The following is a 21,851-nucleotide window of genomic DNA, read 5'->3' as shown; positions in this document are numbered from 1 at the left end:
GGGACCGGTGTATTCCACTTCCGGCTAGAAGCTCTGTGGATGTGGAAAACGTGTGGATGTGAGAAGCTCCGCAGTCTTAAAAGATCTAGAAGGGCAAAAGTGGGAAACACCCGGTTCGAGCACGGCCCGTCGGTTAGCGCGCGCTGCGAGTGCCCCTCCTGCTGACGTACTCCCCTCGTCCCTAAATATTTGCACCTCCGCAATTTAAAATTTATCCTAAAATATTTACATATATAGGTACGAGATCCAATGTACCAATGGACCAGCGGATTGACTTGTGTAACATCCCTTCGGACTTTGGACGCTTCTCAACCTCTCGTCCGTCATCAACCTGTGTTAAAAAAATATAGATAATGCTTCCAGAAATCTTTCCACCTCCGCATGAAGCTGCAGCACATGTGGGTGCGGCCCCTTTCAGTCAACGAAATTCTTAACAGCTGCTTTGGTTTTCACGAAAAATTCTAGAAATGCACTTGATATGAGATGGAGGGAGAATTGGCGTATGGAGAGCATGCTGACCTCAGTGAGCGGGACTGAGTGATGCACAGGCACAGCAATTCGAGGGTGGAATCGTCCACCGAGAAAAAGTCAAAGCAGACAGAGGAGTTTGGTGACGTGGCTCGGCACTAGCAAGTTGTTTCCGGTTCCAAGAACATGGTTCACTGCTATTTTCAACCAAATAGTATAGGGTTTTTGTCACGCTAGAATACAGTTATATCAGCAATTTAGATACATATATATTTTACTAACGGACAAAATTAAGGTAAAAGGTAAAGGCCAATTACATATGTGTGGAGAACAGAATAGCTGATCTTTGCACAATGGACAAACACGACACACTCTTTCTCTGAACATTTGTGATCATCTCTTGTGACCTTAACTTGGTTGAAGATCTAACCGTTACGGGCACGGCTAAAAAGCTTTGTGCTTAAAACCGTTCAACCCTGAGGGCCCAACATACTTGGACTTTAAAAAGTAGCAGTAAATTCTCTCAATCTCGATAAAAAATTATAGCCCCATCGAAATTCTTAACATCCCTCTATCTCAAATTTACCTTTCCCTTGATTGACATCATGTAAGTGCATGGAGGAGGAAATGACCTGGACGAGCACAACACGCATACGTACCTCTCTGGCTCTCTCCAGGGAGGGAAGGGTGTCCCTGAACTTCAAACCGACGAGGCGACGGGATCCACAAGGACCACCTCAATGCCTTGGAGATAGTTTGATATGGATATGTGGGTTTAAATTTCGATCTTTCGATGAGAGAGGAGGATAACTCGATTTGGGAATGAAGATGACGTTCACGGCCCGACTACGACCATCCAAGGATGCTGCGCCTTAACAACTGATACACCACCTCCAATGATCGTCGCGATCTTGTGGAGCACGATCAACCAAACCACTAGGATAATGCCTGCAAGCAATCGAGGAACAAGTAAGAACAAGTAGAACAAGCAACTCAATTACAAATATGGAGATGAAAACTAACCTTAAATAACAAAGTTGGGTTCTGAATCGAGTAGATCGGATGATCTAGTCGACACACGCGTCTACAAGGAAGTAGCAATGGCTAAACTTACATCTAAACAAAATCCGATTTGTTTGTGGTGGCTCTAATCCTTATTAATACCTAGAAGGACGACCAGGGGTTCTGGTGTTGTGCTCCAACCCTAGAACATGTCTTTATTGGACCTGACTTGATACAAGACCCATCGAGCCAAAATAAGGCGAGCAGCACCTTGGACAAAAAAAATCTCTCGGTAGTAATTTGACCATTGCAGTCGCTTCAGAATAGATATGGACATGAGTATAGATCCATATGCAAATAGACTTCATAAGAATTCCAAGGAGTACTTGAACGTTCAAAACGGAGTCTGGATGAGGTCGTGGCGGCCGTCGCAAGTTGGCGCAGTGCTACAGTCCGAATCCAGCCTCAAAACGTGTTGGATTTGATCTCTTTCTTTCCTTAGGCTAAAAGTGACGTGGTGGCCTGGTGGAGGACGTTGGAAATACTTGGACTTGGCCCCCAATCAACTTCTTTGATCCTCCAAACACTCTTTTTGATCCACGTATGTATTTCTGAAAATGACAATGAACACACATCATGGTGCATCATCAATTCATCAAATGTATCAAATACAATTATGATAAAAATTGTTTCACATTTGAATCAAAAGTTGCTAATGTGGTTGTATCTGAGCAGGTTATGTTCTCATCATTCTCCCATTCTTGGCTGCGAGTCGTCCTCGACTTGCTCCAATGGTATTCAAAGGTGCTTGCTTTGATGTTGGAGTACGGAGCGACAGCTATGCTGCACGGTCATAACCAGCAATGCTCCCCTTCTTCGTGCTTACCTTGTTGCATATGGGAAAAACTAGAAGAACTTTGCAAGACATTATTAGTGTTAGTGCAGCCTCCTATTTGATCATGATATTGTAGCCCAAAAGAATATTTTAGATTAGAGCAAATATAAACTTTATGCACCAAATATTCTCCTTTGCTGTTGTATTTGCCAATTGCATGAAACGAACAGTGATTAAAACTTGGCAAACCAGAATTAAAATTAAATTTCTCTTTAAGACAATTTAGATTACATAGAATATCAAATTCAATATAACCCAAAGTATTTAAAGAGAACATCAAATTCAGTTCATCTTGTGCATAGGTAATAGGATGAAAAAGTTTATCTTTAGCATATTTGTATGGTTTCAAACCAAAAGTATTACACTTATTCGCTACTTGTGGCATAGGAGTAAAAGAAACATCAGCATACAAATCATCTTTATCACAAGGAACAACAAGTAATTCATTTTGTGATAAAAGAAAATCAGCAATGGGTTTCACTATTTGTTGCTCTTCATTAGCATGCAGAGTGGATAAATTTTGGACATTTATGGGTCACATCATTCTTACAAGTATTCATAGATAATAGAATCTTCTTTTCAGCATTGAGAACAAGATAAAACAATTGACCAATATATATATTTTATATATATATATATATATATATGATTTGCTAATTAACAAGGTTTGAATTTCAGAATTGAGCCCTCTCATGAACCTACTCATAACATCTTCCATGCATTCATCTAATCCACCATACATGATACAAATTTTAAAATCATGGAAGTATTCTTTCACAGTCCTACTACCTTGCTTCAAGTTGTCTAATTTTGCAAGCAAATAATTAGCATAATATGCAGGAATGAATGCATCTCTAAAAAGAAATTTGAAGTCTTCCCGAGATTCCGGAACTTTGTTATGTCTACAAATGTGGTTCTATTCTAGCAAAGCATATTCAGTCAAAACATTAGATACAATATAAATCTTTTATTTCTCGGGCAGGTCATGCTCATCAAATTCATTATCTACTTTTAGCTCCCAATCAAAGTAAGCTTTAGGATCAAACTTACCATCATATAATGACAAGTGTTGAATGACATCCTAAATATGAGGGTTTAGTTTCAACAGCTCAAAAATTTCCGTATCACCTGCCATGATTAGAAGAAAATAAGAAATCCAAAAATAATATGTATCCTCCTGTCAACTCAGTTATAATTCTCTCAAACTTGTTTAAAACAAGCCCTTACAAGTTCTTACCAAGCCAAATAGGAGGTGATGGCAACCAACAAGTCTGCAACTGTGGAGCGAAATGTATCGGTGCCGCAACAACAAAATCCTATTAAGCTGTAGTCGAATATGTGGACCTGTAGGTGGGCTTAAGCAAGGAAAAAATACTAGTACCACGTTAGTCACAAAAGCAAGCTGAGTAATCATTCAACGGTGGTGCTGTGCTGGTCCTAGGCTAAACCATGCTAGAGACGTGAGCTTAGGCACAAAGGTAGTCACTAATAAATAGCAACTAGCACAGCACGAAGAAAAATAACAGATTCACAGATTCAACCCCTTCTTTCTTCTCCTTCTCTTGTCTTTTTTTTTCTTTTCCTTTCTTCTTCTTTCTTTTTATTTTTTAGGAGCCTAAATCTTTTGTTTGGTACTATGACAACCCAAACAATAAGGCTATTGCACACAACCCCTTCGAATTCAGATTTAACAACTCTTGTTAATACAGCAAATGCGGAAATCTCTAGGAAGATTGTGGAGCGCTCGGAATGAATTTTGCTGCAAGGTCAGATCCGTTGGAAAGAAGACAATTTCAACTTTCTAGATTGTATTTAAACTCCCAAATTGGACATCATATGGATCCGTGGTGGCAAAAATACAACAAAGATGTATATGGTGATGGTGGATCTCGGTGACCAAAACATGGTAGAACTCAAAACTCTAAAGGAATAGACACTAAGACCAGCAACTCGACACAACCGATGCAACCAAAAACTCAATATGCCCTATCTAAGCAGTGCTAGCAAAGGCTCAAAGGGTTTATAGGATTGCGTGTAAACTAATCTACTATTTTTTTGGCTTTTCTGGACTATAGGAAATTAAAATAGCAAAGGATTGGAAGTCTCTCACTGATAAACCTTTCTCTGATTACCAACTGATATGAACCCGTTAGGGTTGAATCCTGATCTTTCAATGAGAGAGGGGGATAACTCGATTTGGGGATGGAGATGACGTTCATGGCTCGACTACAACCATCCAAGGATACGCCTTAGCAACCAATACACCACCTCCAATGGTCGTCGCGATCTTGTGAAGCACGATCAACCAAACCATTAGGGTAATTCCTGCAAGCAATCGAGGAATAAGCAAGAACAAGTAGAACAAGCAACTCAATTGCAAATATGGAGATGAAAACTAATTTGAAATCACAAAGTTGGGGTTCTGAATTGAGTAGAACGGATGGTCTAGTCGACACACGTGTCTACAAGGAAGTAGCATTGGCTAAACTTACATCTAAACAAAATCCGATCTGTTTACGACGGATCGAATTCTTATTAATACCTGGAGGACGGCCAGGGGTCCTGGTGTCATGCTCCAATCCTAGGACATGCCTTTATTGGACCCGACTTGATACAAGACCCATTGGGCCAAAATAAGGCGACGCAGCACCTTGGATAGAAAAATCTCTCGAGAGTAATTTGATCATTGAGGCCGCTTTAGAATAGATATGTATATGAGTCTAGATCCATATGAAAATAGACTTCATAAGGATTCCAAGGAGTACTTGAACGCCCAAAACGGAGTCCGGATGAGGTCGTGGCAGCCGTCGCAATTTGGCACAGTGCTGCAGTCCGAATCCAGCCCCAAACGTGTTGGATTTGATCTCTTTCTTTCCTTGGACTAAAAGTGATGTGGTGGTCTGGTGGAGGATGTTGGGAATACTTGGACTTGACCTCTAATCAACTTCTTTGGTCCTCCATGCCTTCCATGTGTGTTTAACACTCTTTTTGATCCACGTATGTATTTCTGAAAATGACAATGAACACACATCATGATGCACCATCAATTCATCAAATGTATCAAATACAATCATGATAAAGAATTTTTTCACCTTTAAATCAAAAGTTGCTAATGTGATTGTATCCGAGCAGGTGATGTTCTCATGATAGTTCTTGTTCATCTTGGTGCTCAGCACAAGGGTTTGGCCGAGAGCAAGAGCTACTACGACATGGGCCTCGTCGAGGTCCGCTTTTGTTCTGGACAGAGGTGTGCATAGCCAACGTTGAGGTCTAACTCTTCGGCCTGCAAATGGAAACTCGTCGCCGTGTAGAAAGTTCACACATATTATGCTAGAAACGGTTCGGTTCTAGGAGCCGTTTGTGATGATACAAGTTGATAGTCATCTCTCTATGACCTCTCAGTGGTATCTAATATATGTGATGATCAATGTGCTAATAATTAGATTTGTCGTGAACATTTGTACACTGTGTGTTTAAACATGTTCATGGTTATTCAGATTTTACCACATATCCTAATTTGTTTTATCTGACTTGTGTAAGGGAGGGTTCAAAATTCATTTCATTGCATTGAGGGGGGTAAAATGTCTTTGTAAGACACATTGACAAAAATGGCATCCATGAAAACATGAATTTGAAATAATGGTGGAATCGATGGCACTCAAGGATCGCTATAATTTCTGTTGGGGGAATTTATATAATAAAAAAAGAAGAACCCCCAAAGGATGAAAGTACTTCGGATATTTAGTTGAATGCTCCAATGGCCAAGCATAAATTGAACATTTCTCAAAAATCAGAGTATTGTTTGGTTGAAGGTTAAATTTGTCTAAGCATGCCATTCTCTTCACAAGACCGAGGCTATTTTATGCACATAGTTGGTAGCCAATTGGTATTGAAATTCCATGCCCCCAACCACAAGAACATTTGGAAATAGCACAGTGTTCAAGTTTTTTAGTCCAAGTGTCTCCAACCTAATCAAGTTTTTGACATTATTAGTTGAAAGTATATTTGTGCTGATGAGAGGGATAATGATTTTATATAATCACAACATCATTGTAACCTCGACTTGTTCCTTCTTAAATGAGTCCACAGAGCTCCTTTCTTTAAACAAAATCACATGCCGCTTTGACGACAGAAGGAGAATTTTCCTATTGAGAGTATTAATTGTTTGATTTTAAACTTTAAATATATTCAAAATATATAGTATTTAAACATCATTATAAAAAAAATCCTTTTTTAGTTTTTATCATCAATATAGAATTATCTTGTAGAGTGGCAACATAAGATATTCATCATGGAGTTTTTATAATACTTATTTATCTTTAACTGAAGTGCCATACTTTAATATCACATCGTAGACCCCGCATAGTTTCTTATTTTGAGCTAGGTAGTATATCTTTTAAGTTAGAATTTTTTGGACTTGTTTAAACTATTCATTCATTGCAATTTAATCAATATATTAAGGTCCAAATTGCTCATGTTTTATCGTTCAATTTTTTAGGAACACGTAGGACTCACATGTTAACTTACAAACAAAAGTTCTTTTTTCATCTTTCTGATCATTTGTCATGGTAGGAAGCAAAACATTATACACTTCACAAACTTTTGGCCATCCCATTGGTGGCGGCTGGACAAAAACCAAATAGACACTAACATCACAGGAAGTTTCAGCTTAACAAGAATCAGCTTTGTTTCTTCGTTTCAAGAGGTTACAAAATTCCTAGATCAACATAGTACATCCAAATACTATAAGCCCCGTTTGGATCCTTGGAATTGAATTCCATTCTAATAATCATTTTAGACACAAACTAATTAAGTTAATATAGTTGTATGTGGAATATATTTATATATTATTGTTCACCATACGAGAGAGATACTTATGCACTGCACTTCTGCTATAGGGAAGCGAGTTGAAGAGCGTGCTATAAGTTGCACATTAGAAATATAGCATGAGGATCTATAGAATAAATTTCCATCTCCCACCCCATGAATTTAAGATAGGTTTGTATCTAAACTTTGGAAAATTGTGGAATGCCACATTCTAAGACAAATAGCCTATTCCATTAAATAGATTCCAATTCCTTCAAAATAAAGGAATTAGCCTAATCTTGTTTCAATAAATAAATAGCTGAAAGAAGCTTAGTGTCGGTGTTTTATACCGGCAGCCTACCAAGGGGGTACCCGAGGTAGTCTATTTGTCGATGGGGGATCGCCAGATCTGAAACTCGAAGGTAAAAGCGAGGACACAAGACACGGATTTATACAAGTTCAGGCCGCTAGAGTAGTGTCCCTATATCCTGTTTGGGTGTTGTATATTGCGCCCTGTGCTTGGGTGTTGAGGTATGAGGATTTGCCCTCATGTTGTGCCTGCCGATCTAGATACCCTTGCCCTCCTTTATATACTTCAGGGGGCAAGAGTACTAGTCGGATTATAAGGAGGAGTCCTAGTAGGAGTACACGGGACTAGTCCTAGTAGGAGTATAGGGGAATCCTAGTAGGAGTTCGACCTCTTCCTTCCTTGTGGGTACTGGGGATCTATCCCCGACAAGCCCCCGAGCGCTTCATAGTTGAATGCAGCAGTCTTCGAGTAATCTTAAGATTTTTGCTGAGTAGTCTTGGTGCTCCTCGAGTACTTTATCTAGCGGAATCTTTAAAGCTTCTCAAAGCTTCCATGAGGCTATAGTGTGCTCAAAGCCTCGATCAACTTGATATTGTAGTCTTCATGTATGGAGGGCGGCGAAAGTCACACTCCATATGCAGGAGCCCCCGAGCCTTAGGTTGAATCGTAGAATTAGGCTGAGGGTCAAAAAATCTTGAATCTTCTTCTTTCAGCTTGAAAAATTATTGGGTGTAGCTTATCAGCCCTCGAGCCTTGAATTGATTGAATAATCAACTCAAGGATCTTAAGTCTTCACTCCAGTCATCATCCGAGTAGTCTTGCGGCATCCAGCCCCCGAGCTTATGTGCTAGGTGAGCCGTAGGAGCCATGTCGAGTAGTGTTTGGCACTTAGCCCCTGTGCTTGGAAGCCAGCTGAGCCACTGGAAGTATTTTCGAATACTGATTGGCCCTTAGCCCCCGAGTTTGGGAACTAGTTTGTGCCTTTGGACGTACACTGAGCGTACTAGAGTGTTGTCATCAAAGTTTGATCTGAAAGAAAAGATGCATACATTATGTAGTATTTTTGTAGAATATTGAAACTACTGAAATTTATTCAGTGATCAATATAAATATTGTGTGTCATGCTCTTGTTTCAGTCATACTCTTCCCGAGTAGTTAGCCTGTTATGTTTAGGCTCTCAGTCTTCGGGTAGCCATTGCTACTGCGTGTGTGAGATCGTTATCTCGTATACGCATATGGGCTTAGATGTGACAGATGCGCCTGAGGCTTTCACGAGTTAAGGCGTGTTCTACTCGAGAAGAGTAGTAACCTTAAGAGAAAACAAAAGTGAGCAGTTGTCATTGCAACAAAAAGAGAGCGTGATTGCACTAAGGAGTTTGCTGTCCTCCGGCGAGTAGAGCGCGTGTTGTGCGCGAGAGTTTGCTACCCTCCGGCGAGTAGAGCGCGTGTTGTGCGTGAGAGTTTGCTACCCTCCAGCGAGTAGAGCGCGTGTTGCGCGCATGTGAAAAATAAGTTGGAAAATAATTAGAAAAGCAACTTAGCTTGATTTGTGAACGATTGTTGATGAAGCCGTGGCGATCGTCGATGAAGCCGCAACAATTGTGGATGAAGCCGACTGGTCGTAGTCGATTCCGACTAGGTGTCAGCCGTATGAAGTTCGTCCTAACTAATTTTCTAGTCGACACGAGGAGTCGAAGTAGTCGGTGAGCGTTGCGACGTAGTCGGAGCAGTCGTCGGCGAGTCACCTGTCGAGGTAGTCGTCCTTGACTAGCAGGTAGCCAAGACGAGTAGTCGAAGTAGTCGTCGGTGAGCGTCGCGATGTAGTCGGAGTAGTCGCGGGTAGTCGGACTACTAGATCCACACTTTAATCTTCAATAGTTGCTTCATCATAATCATCTTTGTTGCCGTGCTTAAAGAGGTTACAGAAATTCCCAGGTTCACGTAATGAATCCAAACATTATAATCTTCTTTTAATAAATAAATAGTTGCAAGAAGCATAGTACAATCGTATTCAGGTTATTTAATGTCAATTAAATTCCTTTTTCGGGCTCAAATGGACCTGAAAAAATGAATACATTCAGGGATTCCGATTCCGATGGGTCTAGTGGTGCCGCCCTGTTGGAACTCTCAGACCAGTCTTCTCCCAAACGCAGTAGTTGTTGCCATGGGCAATGGGGTGGAAGTCCGAGGGGATCAGGTTCCCAACATCGTACCGTGATCCGATCTTCACGATAACCTTGTCGTCGATCTTGGCAACGTAGAGATCCCCATCAGCGGCAAGGATGTCCAGCTTGCTTCCGGCATGGATCCCGTTTCTTGACCTCACCGTAGACAGGGTGCTGATCTCCTGCTTGAGGTTCCAATCGAAAACATGGTCGTAGAACTGAATACATACAGAAAAGTGAGTGACACAGTGGTAGTTTGCCGGATCGAGCTTATTGTGGTGAACCGGTGATGCAGCTGAGGACTTACGATGCAGGGAGTTCCAGGGTGTGTGAGGATGTAGGCGTAGCCTTGCATGACCTTGTCGGAGGGGAAAGGCCATGAGTTCTGGGTGGAGCCTGTGTCGTGATTGTCGACGAAGGTGACCGCCTTCTCCGGCAACCAACCGATCATCCCGGGGGCCTTGCCATTGCCGTCCTTCATCCGCCACAGCTCGCCCTGGACGGCCGCCTGCAGCACGCCCTTGGTGGTGAAATCGAACGCCGCGGCAGGGCCGCCCACAGCCTGCGCCCAGTTCACCAGCTCCTGCCGGTCTTTGTCCTGGATGCTGGACGGCTCGCCGTTGCCGTCGTACTGCAGGGAGCTCCATATCTCGGCGACGACGAAGGTTGGGGCGGTGTTGTCGACGTACACCTTGGCGACGGCGGCGGAGTAGCCCTTGGCGAAGTCGAGGCGCCAGCCGTCGAAGCCCAGATCGGTCTTGAGCCAGTTGAGCCAGTCGGAGAGCTCCTGTTGGACGCGCGGGTTGAGGTGGTCGATGTCGGGTGCAGCGCCGAAGTCAGCCCCGGTGTCGCGGTGGCCGCGGCCGTTGGAGTACTGAGTGTCGTCGCTGCAGATCATGTCAGGGCCCCAGTCAAGGCGGCTGTCCGGCGTGCCGCCCTCGAAGACGCAGTAGATGCCGCGGCTGTCCTTGTAGTCGGCGCAGCGGTGATTGATGACGATGTCGGCGACGCACTGGATGCCCTTGGCGTGGAACGCCGCGATGAGCGACTTGAGCTCGGCGTGGGTGCCGTACTTGGACGCGTCCAGGTCGTAGAGCCGGCCCGGCATGTACCCCTGCGGCGCCACCGAGTGCGACGGCGGCGGGAGCCAGACGTGCGTGGCCCCCGTCGCGGCGATGTCGTCCACCCGGCCCCGGAGGAAGTTGTACCATCCGCCTTGCTTCTTCCACGACTCCCAGTTGAACCCCTGCATATGCACCAAGCCAGCAACATCATTATTCAAGTTCAGAGCTCTGCTCGAAGCTCAAGATGGCGCGTAGTGCCAGTACGCAGAAGAGTAGCTGGGAGAAAGGGAGGACGCACACCTGGAAGAGGACCTGGGATTGGGCTAGCTGGGAGCCCAAGCCGAGCAACACGAGCATGAGGAGGCTGCACATGGCAGCCGAGTGCTTCGCCATCTCTGCTCGCTCGAGTGCCTGTGAGACTGAGACTTGTATACTTACCTGGCTGTGTGTGGAGCACCATGGCCGTGCATGGGAATTTATAGGATGGATCCGGCGGCCGTTTGGCCCAGTGGATCGTCAAATTGTGTAACGGATAAGCTCTGTTGCTTCAAACGAGAGCAACTGCATATCGTTGATGGGAAAAGTGCAAATGCTGCCGTGGCACATTAAAAACGGGATAAAAAGGTTCGTGACTGCGTGAGCCGTGAGTTATGAGTCGTATACACACACACATGCTTGGGTCGCGTTTAGTGCAGGGACGCGGCGAACGAGTAGAAATTCTTTCTGCCAACAGCAATTGCTTGCTTGATTTTTAAATTCTATAAATGATTGGTCCATCTTTTTTATAAGGCGAGCACAGGTTTTGTTTCTCAAACTTCGTACCTTTGATCAGGTTTTAACCTAAGAATTTGTATGTTGTGGAACAGAACTTTAGTGTCGTTGGTTCTTCATTTGAAACCACTTTCATTCCAATGATGTTAACAAGCATTGCTCGTGCAAATAGCACGGCTAGTGTTGTTTTAACCTTTTTAGAATTCCCTATCCAAGATACTACAGATTAAAATTGGTCAATACATAATTTATATTTTTCGTTAACAAATTGATCGAACACGGCTGCATATATCTTCTTTCCATGATTAGGCTTCCACGTACTATCTGCAAATTAATTATTTTTAGTGTCCCTCAGTTTGTGCAAATACTGGAAATAATAGCAAAAAGGGGAAGGAAATAATAGCAAAAAAAAGGGAAAGTGAAGGTTATATTTTACTTCAATTTGTACTACTACAGATCCCTCCTTTCATTGCTGGCGTCACTTAGGTTTGTTTCCATATTGCATTCCATATAGACTCTTATTTTTCTAAATATAAATTTGGCTATTATGATTTAGATTTTACATGCGTAATTTATTTAGGTCATTTTCGGTACAATACCTTGAAATCAACTGCATATATGCTTAGCTTGTTTCTACTAAAAGTATACATATTTGTTTATATCCATTTGGCACATACTCTTATTCAGTTAATTCAATGTTGAAGCCAAATGAGCTAAACTGGTAATTTAATTCTGTTGTTTGCTTAGCTCACTAGGATCTTTGATTTTTTCTTAATTCATAATTTAATTCATCTATTATTTTTATACTTTTACAAAATCTTTTACTTCTAAAATTGTTTGGAAAAAATAATAGGAATGCCCATGGGACACCACATTTCATATTTTACTATCAAATGTGCATGTGCCTTGCGATGAGGGAAAAAAATTCCTGACACGTTTGTTGGAAAATATACATGGCCAAAATTCAGTTGACTCTGCCACCATGAAAGTAACACCACGGGCCACCAAGATTCTTTAGTGCTGCCGAACCCAAAAGGCTAGCATCACCATTCCCGATCACCGGCGCCTCCCCGTTACCCCTCCACTCGTGGACAGCTGGTCGTCGTCTATAGCATGCTCGCCTTGTTCGATTGAAGCCTACTGCTCTCCTAATTGTGCGTGGCCCTGAGTCTCCAGTCTCGGGCATATATTGCCCCACCGCATCAATTGGCCGCTGGCCCAACTCCACATCTTGTTCTTCAAGTGCCTCACTCACGATGACGCACCCATCGAGTTTTTGGTCCAGATCAACTATGCGACTCTAGCTGGCTTGATGCAAGCCAACTCGAACCAATGGCTCGGCATCGTCCAGCTCCTCAATTATGCCTAGGCTTTCCTCTCGATCCAATCAAGAACCAAAACACCAGCAATCCGAGCTAGTCAGTGTGCCTACTCACTTTATGTTGATGATGCCAACAACACCATTGCTTGGATTTATTTGCTCACCATGAGGTGGCTGTAAAGGTGAGAGATGCTGGAAAATATGCGTTTAATTCTACCAGATATAAAGATGAGGCATATTACGTAACTCATTGCTACTGCTAGGTAACCCAATTCTAAATTCAAACAGATAATCGTAGCCATTAACATACGAGTGCAGTGTCACTTGCACCTGGGAAAGCTATGGTATGTTCAACCGTGAATGGCATCACTGGATGGATCACCCACCACAGTCCCATAGACATGAGCCAAAATTTGACTCTAGTCTACCATCTACGGAAGTTACCACCAGCAAACCTCTCAGGTTTCATTGCATCCGAAGCACCAGCCATTGCTGAATTAGAGTAAACACATAGGTAAGGTTTCCGGATTGTTGGAAATATGCATTTAATTCTACCAGATATAAACATTAGGCATAATACGTAACTCATTGCTACTACTATGTAACCCAATTCTAGATTCGTAACCATTAACATATGCATGTAATTGGTATGTAAAAAAAGCATATGCAAAGCAGACGTAACAAGACAAAACATCATGTAACCCATGAAAGGTGTATAACCACTCTAAATCTTGTGTAACCTACAACTCTATAAGAAACCAATCTGGGGACTTACATATCAGCGCTCCGTCCTCGTGTAGACTCACTGCAGGGTTACATGATGCAATGCAGATCGAAGATGAGGCAACGCATAACGTAGTTGATCGACTCGAGCGATCGCGCAGTTGCGTTGCCTAGAAACCTTACTGCCGCACCTCGTGCAGGCTTCCCGATGGCAACGGCTCGGAGATACCACTCACCCTCCTCCTCCTTGGTACACGCCAAGGAGAAGAGCCGGCAAGATTCAGCAGCTCAGTGTCACAACACGAATCACTAGATGGAAAAGGAGAGAAGAGAGGGAGTTCGTGGGTGTCTCGCTTGTATCTTCGTGGACATCTCCAAGACTCTTTTATGGAGAATACGGCCGCCCACTACTGACCATTTTTGTTATAAAATTTCCCCATTAATTGGAAGTAGTAATTGCCCAGTTAACTCGGGATCAAGGCATTGACTGTGTGTTTATCACCTCTAATGACTGTTGTCAAAGGATTACACGCAAACGGCAAAATGGTTATGCCAACTTGGCTTGGCCGCTCACTGCGTCACAGGTCACAAGTCACACGGTTGGTTGCACGAAAAGAAACGCTGCCAACTTTACACTGTTGAAATTATTTAAGTGCAAGCCCTTGATGCTATACTGTGACAACAAAGTAGCTATTGATATTGCCAACAATCTGGTTCATCATGATAGAACTATGCATATCAAGATCAATCGCCACTTTATTAAGCAGAAGTTGGATGCAGGAATAATTTGCTTGCCTTATGTAAAATCAGCTAGTCAAGTGGCAGACATTTTGATCAAAGAATTACCTCAAAAGATATTTTCTGCGTTTTGTAGCAAGATGGGTCTATATGATATATTCACCCCATCTTGAGTGGGAGTGTTGGTGTGTGTATTTGAAAAATAGATGTAATACAAGGACTAAGGTGTAAAATACCAAGAGTAAATAGAGGCAGAGAAGGATCGAGAGACAGATCGATTCAGAACTTCTTCCCGTCTTCCTGTTCATGGCTGAGTCTCCTCTTCTTCCCGATCCCAAATCTCTACTAGATCCAGCCTTAAATATTCAATAGTTGCTTCGTCATAATCATCTCTGTTTCCGTGTTTAAAGAGGTTACAAAAATTCCCCAATCATCGTAATACATCCAAACATTATAATCTTCATTTAATAAATAAATAGTTGAAAGAAGCATAGTACAATCATATTCAGGTTATTTAATCTCAATTAAATTCTTTTTCCAGGCTGAAATGGATCTGAAAAAATGAATATATTCAGGGATTCCGATGGGTCTTGTGGTGTCGCCCCGTTGGAACTCTCAGACCACTCTTCTCCCAATAGTTGTTGCCATGGGCAACGGGGTGGAAGTCCGAGGGATCAGGTTCCCAATATCGTACCCTGATCCGATCTTCACGATAACCTTGTCGTCGATCTTGGCAACGTAGAGATCCCCATCAGCGGCAAGGATGTCCAGCTTGCTTCCGACATGGATCCCGTTTCTTGACCTCACCGTAGACAGGGTGCTGATCTCCTGCTTGAGGTTCCAATCGAAAACATGGTCGTAGAACTGAATACATACAGAAGAGTGAGTGACACAGTGGTAGTTTACCGGATCGAGCTTATTGTGGTGAACCGGTGATGCAGCTGAGGACTTGCGATGCACGGAGTTCAGGGTGTGTGAGGATGTAGGCGTAGCCTTGCATGACCTTGTCGGAGGGGAAAGGCCATGAGTTCTGGCTTGCGATGAGCGAAAAAAATTCCTAACACGTTTGTTGGAAAATATACATGGCCAAAATTCAGTGGACTCTGCCACCACGAAAGTAACACCACGGGCCACCAAGATTCTTTAGTGCTGCCGAACCCAAAAGGCTAGCGTCACCATTCCCGATCACCGGCGCCTCCACGTTACCCCTCCATTCGTGGACAGCTGGTCGTCGTCTATAGCATGCTCGCCTTGTTCGGTTGAAGCCTACTGCTCTCCTAATTGTGCGTGGACCTGGAGTCTCCAGTCTCGAGCATATATTGCCCCACCGCATCAATTGGCCGCTGGCCCAACTCCACATCTTGTTCTTCAAGTGCCTCACTCACGATGACGCACCCATCGAGTTTATTGTCCAGATCAGCTATGCGACTCTAGCTGGCTTGATGCAAGCCAACTCGAACCAATGGGTCGGCATCGTCCAGCTCCTCAATTATGCCTAGGCTTTCCTCTCGATCCAATCAAGAACAAAAACACCAGCAATCCGGGCTAGTCAATGTGCCTACTCACTTTATGTTGATGATGCCAACAACACCATTGCTTGGATTTATTTGCTCACCATGAGGTGGTTGTCAAGGTGAGAGGTGCTAGAAATATGCGTTTAATTCTACCAGATATAAACATGAGGCATATTACGTAACTCATTGCTACTGCTATGTAACCCAATTCTAGTTTCAAACAGACAATCGTTGCCATTAACATACGAGTGCAGTGTCACTTGCACCTGGGAAAGCTATGGTATGTTCAACCGTGAATGGCATCACTGGATGGATCACCCACCACAGTCCCATAGACATGAGCCAAAATTTGACTCTAGTCTACCATCTACGGAAGTTACCACCAGCAAACCTCTCAGGTTTCATTGCATCCGAAGCACCAGCCATTGCTGAATTAGAGTAAACACATAGGTAAGGTTTCTGGATTGTTGGAAATATGCATTTAATTCTACCAGATATAAACATTAGGCATAATACGTAACTCATTGCTACTACTATGTAACCCAATTCTAGATTCGTAATCATTAACATATGCATGTAATTGGTATGTAAAAAAAGCATATGCAAAGTAGACGTAACAATACAAAACATCATGTAACCCATGAAAGGTGTATAACCACTCTAAATCTTGTGTAATCTACAACTCTATAAGAAACCAATCTGGGGACTTACATATCAGCGCTCCGTCCTCGTGTAGACTCACTGCAGGGTTACATGATGCAATGCAGATCGAAGATGAGGCAACGCATAATGTAGTTGATCGACTTGAGCGATCGCGCAGTTGCGCTACCTAGAAACCTTATTGCCGCACCTCGTGCAGGCTTCCCGATGGCAACGGCTCGGAGATACCGCTCACCCTCCTCCTCGGTACACACCAAGGAGAAGAGCCTACAAGATTCAGCAGCTCAGTGTCACAGCACGAATCACTAGATGGAAAAGGAGAGAAGAGAGGGAGTTCGTGGGTGTCTTGCTTGTATCTTCGTGGACATCTCCAGGACTCTTTTATAGAGAATACGACCGCCCACTGCTAACCGTTTCTATTATAAAATTGCCCCACTAATTGGTAGTAGTAATTGCCCAGTTAACTTGACTATGTTTTTATCACCTCTAATGACTGTTGTCAAAAGATTACACACAAACGGTAAAAAGGTTACACCAACTTGGCTTGGACGCTCGCTGCGTCGCAGGTCACAAGTCACGCGGTTGGTTGCGTGAAAAGGAACGCGAATACGCGCGCGCGTTATATAACCTAATCCCCATTCTCTCATTCAATTACGTATTCAGAGAAGTGAGAGTGTTGTCCTATTTAAGTTGGCTTCCACCAATTCAAACTAGCAGTATGGGACTATTGAATGCCACTGCACTCTTACATTGGGATTGCATTAAATGGGCCTCTCCATGGGCCATTTTTCCATCATTACAATGAAGAAGGAACAAACTTTGCATTACACTGACAACTTGTGCCAAGTCATCAGGGCTGGAAAGGTTCATTACAATGAAGAAGGAACAAACTTTGCGTAGCCCAATAAAGAGGCCTCAAACATTACGAATAGTTGTTGGTGTGTGTATTTGAAAAATAGATGTAATACAAGGACTAAGGTGTAAAATACCAAGAGTAAATAAATAGAGACAGAGAAAGATCGAGAGACAGATTGATCCAGAACTTTTCCCCATCTTCCTGTTCATGGCTGAGTCTCCTCTTCTTCCACAATCCCAAATCTCTACTACATCCACCCTTTAATCTTCAATATGGTATCAAGAGCGGGTTAATCCTTTGATCTTCCGTCCATGCCGTTGTCGTGGACTTGATTTCCTGTGTTGCTGCTCCGATTGTAGTTTCTTGTGGGTGAATTGAGCTGTTGCGGTAGCCGCCCGTCGTGCGGTCACTACTGCTACCCTCTGGATTGGAGAGGTTCATTGCTCTTCTAGCCTACTGCTGCTAGTTCTCTTCGTCATCCTATTGTGCCCGCTTGTTCGGTGGCTTCCAAGTGGCTTCGCACTTGAGTGCCTATACGTGAGTACAAGCAAGCAACAACTCCCAGGTTGGAGTATTCACTCAAGTGGCACCAAGCTTCCAAGAAGGTGTTGCCAATTTGTTTTTTTTTGTCTCATTGTTGATAGTGCTGAACGGTTGTGAAACATGGGCAGTAGTGGAGAGAAGGAAAGTGATTCTAGCTTGGGGAAATTATGTGAGATTCTGAGCAAAATAATAGAACAACCTAAGGTAGTTTTAGAGGTATGACCTCTGCCGGCATCTTATCTTCTCCAAGTCTGAATGGCCTACTCTTGATGAGATAATTTCTAGCATCATAGCAGAGGAAACCAGACTATCACATCCCAAAGTGGATGATAATAAAGCAGTTGATGCTAGGGCTGCCTTATCTATAAAGAAGAGCAGCACATCTATTTCTCGAGGGGACCAAGAAAGAAATAAGGTCATTTGTGATCATTGTGGTGATAAGGGGAGCCCCATAGAGAGGTGCTTTAAATTGCATGGTTTTCCATCCAGCAAAGTGATTTGTGATCATTGTGGTGATTAGAGGCATACCATAGAGAAGTGTTTTAAGCGGCATGGTTTTCCACCTAGGTGGAAAAAAGGGGGAAAATCTCAACCAGGGGGAGTTTGAGGTGATAACTGGAATCGAGCTAATCATATTGCATCTGAAAAAGAGTTTCAAGTGGTAGATGCTCAAGCTCTTGAGAAATACAACTCCAAGCTCAAGCTCTTTGAAGACTTGTCTTCCACTCAAGGTTCCTCTACTAATTCCAGTTATCATGCTACTTCTCTAGGTCCGGGTAACCACATCAACTGCTATTTTCAGGAGCTGGCTCATTCTATGGCTCGCCTCTAGAAATGCATTTACAAGAGCGGTTCGGAGCCCGCTCCAACTTATGTCCTATTTTTTGCTGCGACACAAGAGCGAAATGGTTCCTATAACAGGACGTGGATCCATCTGATGCACAAAACCCTATTCTTATCACCAATTTTGCATGTTCCTGATTTTCCTATTAACTTATTATCGGTTAGGTCTATCACAAAATCCCTCAATTGTAGAGGTTGGTTTGATCCTTCTCATTGTGCTTTTTAGGAGCTAGGGATAGGGAAAATTCTTTGGACTGGGACCGTGCATAATGGACTCTATTATCTCGATGAAGGGAGTGGTGAAGTAACTTTTGCATCCAAGATGTCTCTATGTCAAGAATTATTATTACTTCAGCACAGGCTTGGATACCCCTCTTTTGCTGCTATGTCTCATAGTTATCCTTCACTTTTTAATGCATGTTCTAGGGAATCTCTTATATGCGATGCATGTGATTTTGCTAAACATACAAGAGTTCCCTATCCTAGTTTGGGTCTAAGAAGTAATAAACCATTTGATGTGATTCATTCTGATGTTTGTGGGACCATGTGAGGTACACTCTATTTCTTGACATAGATGGTTTGTGACTTTTATTGATGGATTTAGTAGTTATACTTGGCTTTATCTATTGAAACACCAAAGTGATGTTTTTGTTGTTTTTAAAGATTTGTATGCCCTCATTAAAAATAAGGTTGGCAACACTATTAAGATCTTACGCTCAGACAATGGTACGGAGTACGTTAATGAAAAGTTTGAACAGTTCCTTATTTCTAATGGTATTGAAAATCAAACAACATGTGTTAACGCTCCAGAGTAGAACGGTGATGCTGAAGGGAAAAATAGGCATATAATTGAGGTTGCTCGTTCTCTTATGTTTACAATGAATGTTCCTAAGTTTCTTTAGGGGGAAGCAGTGAAGACTGCAACATATTTAATTAATCACATGCCTCTTCGAGTTCCTGATAATAAATCTTCTGCTGAGTTACTTTTGAATTCGAATGAATTTGTTGTTGCTCCAAAGGTCTTTGGATCTGTTTGTTTTGTTCATGACTACAGAAATGATGTCAGAAAACTTGACCCTCGTGCTGTTTAATGTGTGTTTGTTGGTTACTCTCCTACTCAGAAAGGTTATCATTGTTGGTGTCCATCTGAACATCGTTTCTTTGTAAGTATGGATGTGACATTTCGTGAATATGAACCTTATTATGAGCCAACCAATGATACTGGAATTACTCTTTCTCCACCTGAAGGAAACCAAGAGGGGGGTAGTAACAATAAAGGTATTCATATGGGCTCTGCTCTTGTTCCTCCTTCAGTTGGTTCCTATGGGGATAATTTGGTTCATATTCAGGGGGGAATTAATAGCAATACTAAGAGTGGGGGTAATAATTCTTTCCATGGAGATATACAGAGTAGTTTGCCTTCTCAAAATGAAGAGTCTCATATGCATGAGGACTTAGGTACCAACTCACTCTCTTAGTCCTAATGCTCCATCTAGGATTCTAGAGCAAGGAGATAATCAAGTGTCTACTCAACTTCCTCCTGAAAATGATCAACCTATAGCCCTAAGAAATCGAACCAGATCTTCCAATATTCCAACACATCTTACATATTGTGTTGGTTACAAACATGACATTTCCAATTTCATCTCCTATGAGAGTTGTAGCCCATCCTTTCAGAGCTTTGTTGCCTCTCTAGATTTTGTATCCATACCCACTGACTGGAAATTAGCTAAAGAGGATCCTAAGTGGAAGAAGGCAATGCTGGAAGAGATGAGAGCTTTGAAGGAGAATACAACTTGGGAGCTTGTGGATCTACCACTAGGTAAGCAACCTTTTGGGTGCAAGTGGGTTTTCACTATTAAACATACACCTGAGGGGAAGGTTGAAAGGTACAAAGCCCGTCTTGTGGCAAAAGGATGCACTCAAACTTATGGGATTGACTATGATGAGACCTTTGCACCTGTTGCCAAGATGAATTAAGTGAGGACGCTTATATCTTGTGTTGTCAACTTGGAATGGGATATATATCAGATGGATGTAAAAAGTGCTTTCCTTCATGGTGATCTACATGAGGAGGTATATATGCATATACCACTTGGTTTTGAAACAAGTCAAATGAACGGAAAGGTGCTTCGGTTACATCGATCTCTATATGGACTGAAGCAATCTCCAAGGGCTTTGTTTGATCGTTTTAGACAATCAATGCTTAAAAGAGGCTATCTTCAAAGCAATGCTGATCATACACTATTCTATAAACATGGTACATGTGAAATAGCAATCCTAATAGTGTATGTGGATGATATTGTGATTACCGGGATTGATTCTTCTGAGATTTCTAATCTGAAAAAGTATCTTACACAAGAATTTGAAGTAAAGGATTTAGGTCAATTGAAATATTTTGTTGGAATTGAAATCTCCCAAGGACCAAAGGGGGGTGTTTCTCTCACAAAGAAAATATATTTTGGATCTACTAAAGGAGACAGGTATGCTTGGATGTCATCCTGCAGCCACACCTATTGAGCAAAATCATCACGTAAGTAAAGATGCAGGGACTCCCGTGGATCGAGAGCCATATCAAAGACTTGTTGGAAGGCTTATATATCTCTCTCACACTCATCCATATATTGCCTTTGCAGTAAGTGTTGTGAGCCAATTTATGCAGGATCCAAAATCTTCTCATATGGGTGTTGTTTATCGCATTTTTAGGTATCTTAATAGTTGTCCAGGGAGGGGACTCCTATACACTCACCAAGGAAATTTACAAGTTGAGTGTTACACTAATGCTGATTGGGCTGGATCTTTAGATGATAGACGTTCAACCTCTGGACATGGTACGTTTGTTGGAGGTAATCTAGTTGCTTGGCGAAGTAAGAAGCAGACTGTTGTAGCACGTTCTATTGCTGAGGCTGAATTTCGTGCTATGGCTCATGGTGTATGTGAGCTCTTATAGCTGCAAATCCTCTTCTTGACAAAGTTCAAATTGTTTAAGCACAAGCCCCTAATGCTATACTGTGATAACAAAGCAACTATTGATATTGCCAACAATCCGGTTCATCATGATAGAACTAAGCATATCGAGATCGATCGCCATTTTATTAAGGAGAAGTTGGATGGAGGAATAATTTGCTTGCCTTATGTAAAATCAGCTAGTCAAGTGGCAGACATTTTGACC

At 42.5% G+C, this 21,851-nt stretch overlaps 1 protein-coding gene across 1 annotated transcript; it reads right to left on the bottom strand.

The window, feature by feature from the left end:
• Positions 1–9,426: 9,426 nt before the first annotated feature.
• Positions 9,427–11,141, bottom strand: LOC101761684 (alpha-amylase isozyme 3C). Its single transcript, XM_004956960.1, has 3 exons — positions 11,011–11,141; positions 9,954–10,892; positions 9,427–9,864 (listed from the first exon to the last, which is right to left on the bottom strand). The coding sequence occupies exons 1-3, from the start codon at positions 11,101–11,103 to the stop codon at positions 9,583–9,585; spliced, it is 1,314 nt and encodes a 437-aa protein (XP_004957017.1). The 5' UTR covers positions 11,104–11,141; the 3' UTR covers positions 9,427–9,582.
• Between the last annotated feature and the right edge of the window lie 10,710 nt (positions 11,142–21,851).

The sequence above is a fragment of the Setaria italica genome, chromosome II (genome assembly GCF_000263155.2).
Source record: "Setaria italica strain Yugu1 chromosome II, Setaria_italica_v2.0, whole genome shotgun sequence".
In the NCBI taxonomy this organism is placed as follows: domain Eukaryota; kingdom Viridiplantae; phylum Streptophyta; class Magnoliopsida; order Poales; family Poaceae; genus Setaria; species Setaria italica.
This window is presented reverse-complemented; position numbering and strand designations above follow the sequence as displayed.

Bases quoted from the DNA above. Each gene is read 5' to 3' on its own strand.
- LOC101761684 (XM_004956960.1), bottom strand. From the start codon at position 11,103: ATGGCGAAGCACTCGGCTGCCATGTGCAGCCTCCTCATGCTCGTGTTG. The intron at 10,893-11,010 runs GTGTGCGTCCTC...GTGCATATGCAG, and splicing joins AATCCCAGGTCCTCTTCCAG to GGGTTCAACTGGGAGTCGTG. The intron at 9,865-9,953 runs GTAAGTCCTCAG...GTATGTATTCAG, and splicing joins ACCCTGGAACTCCCTGCATC to TTCTACGACCATGTTTTCGA.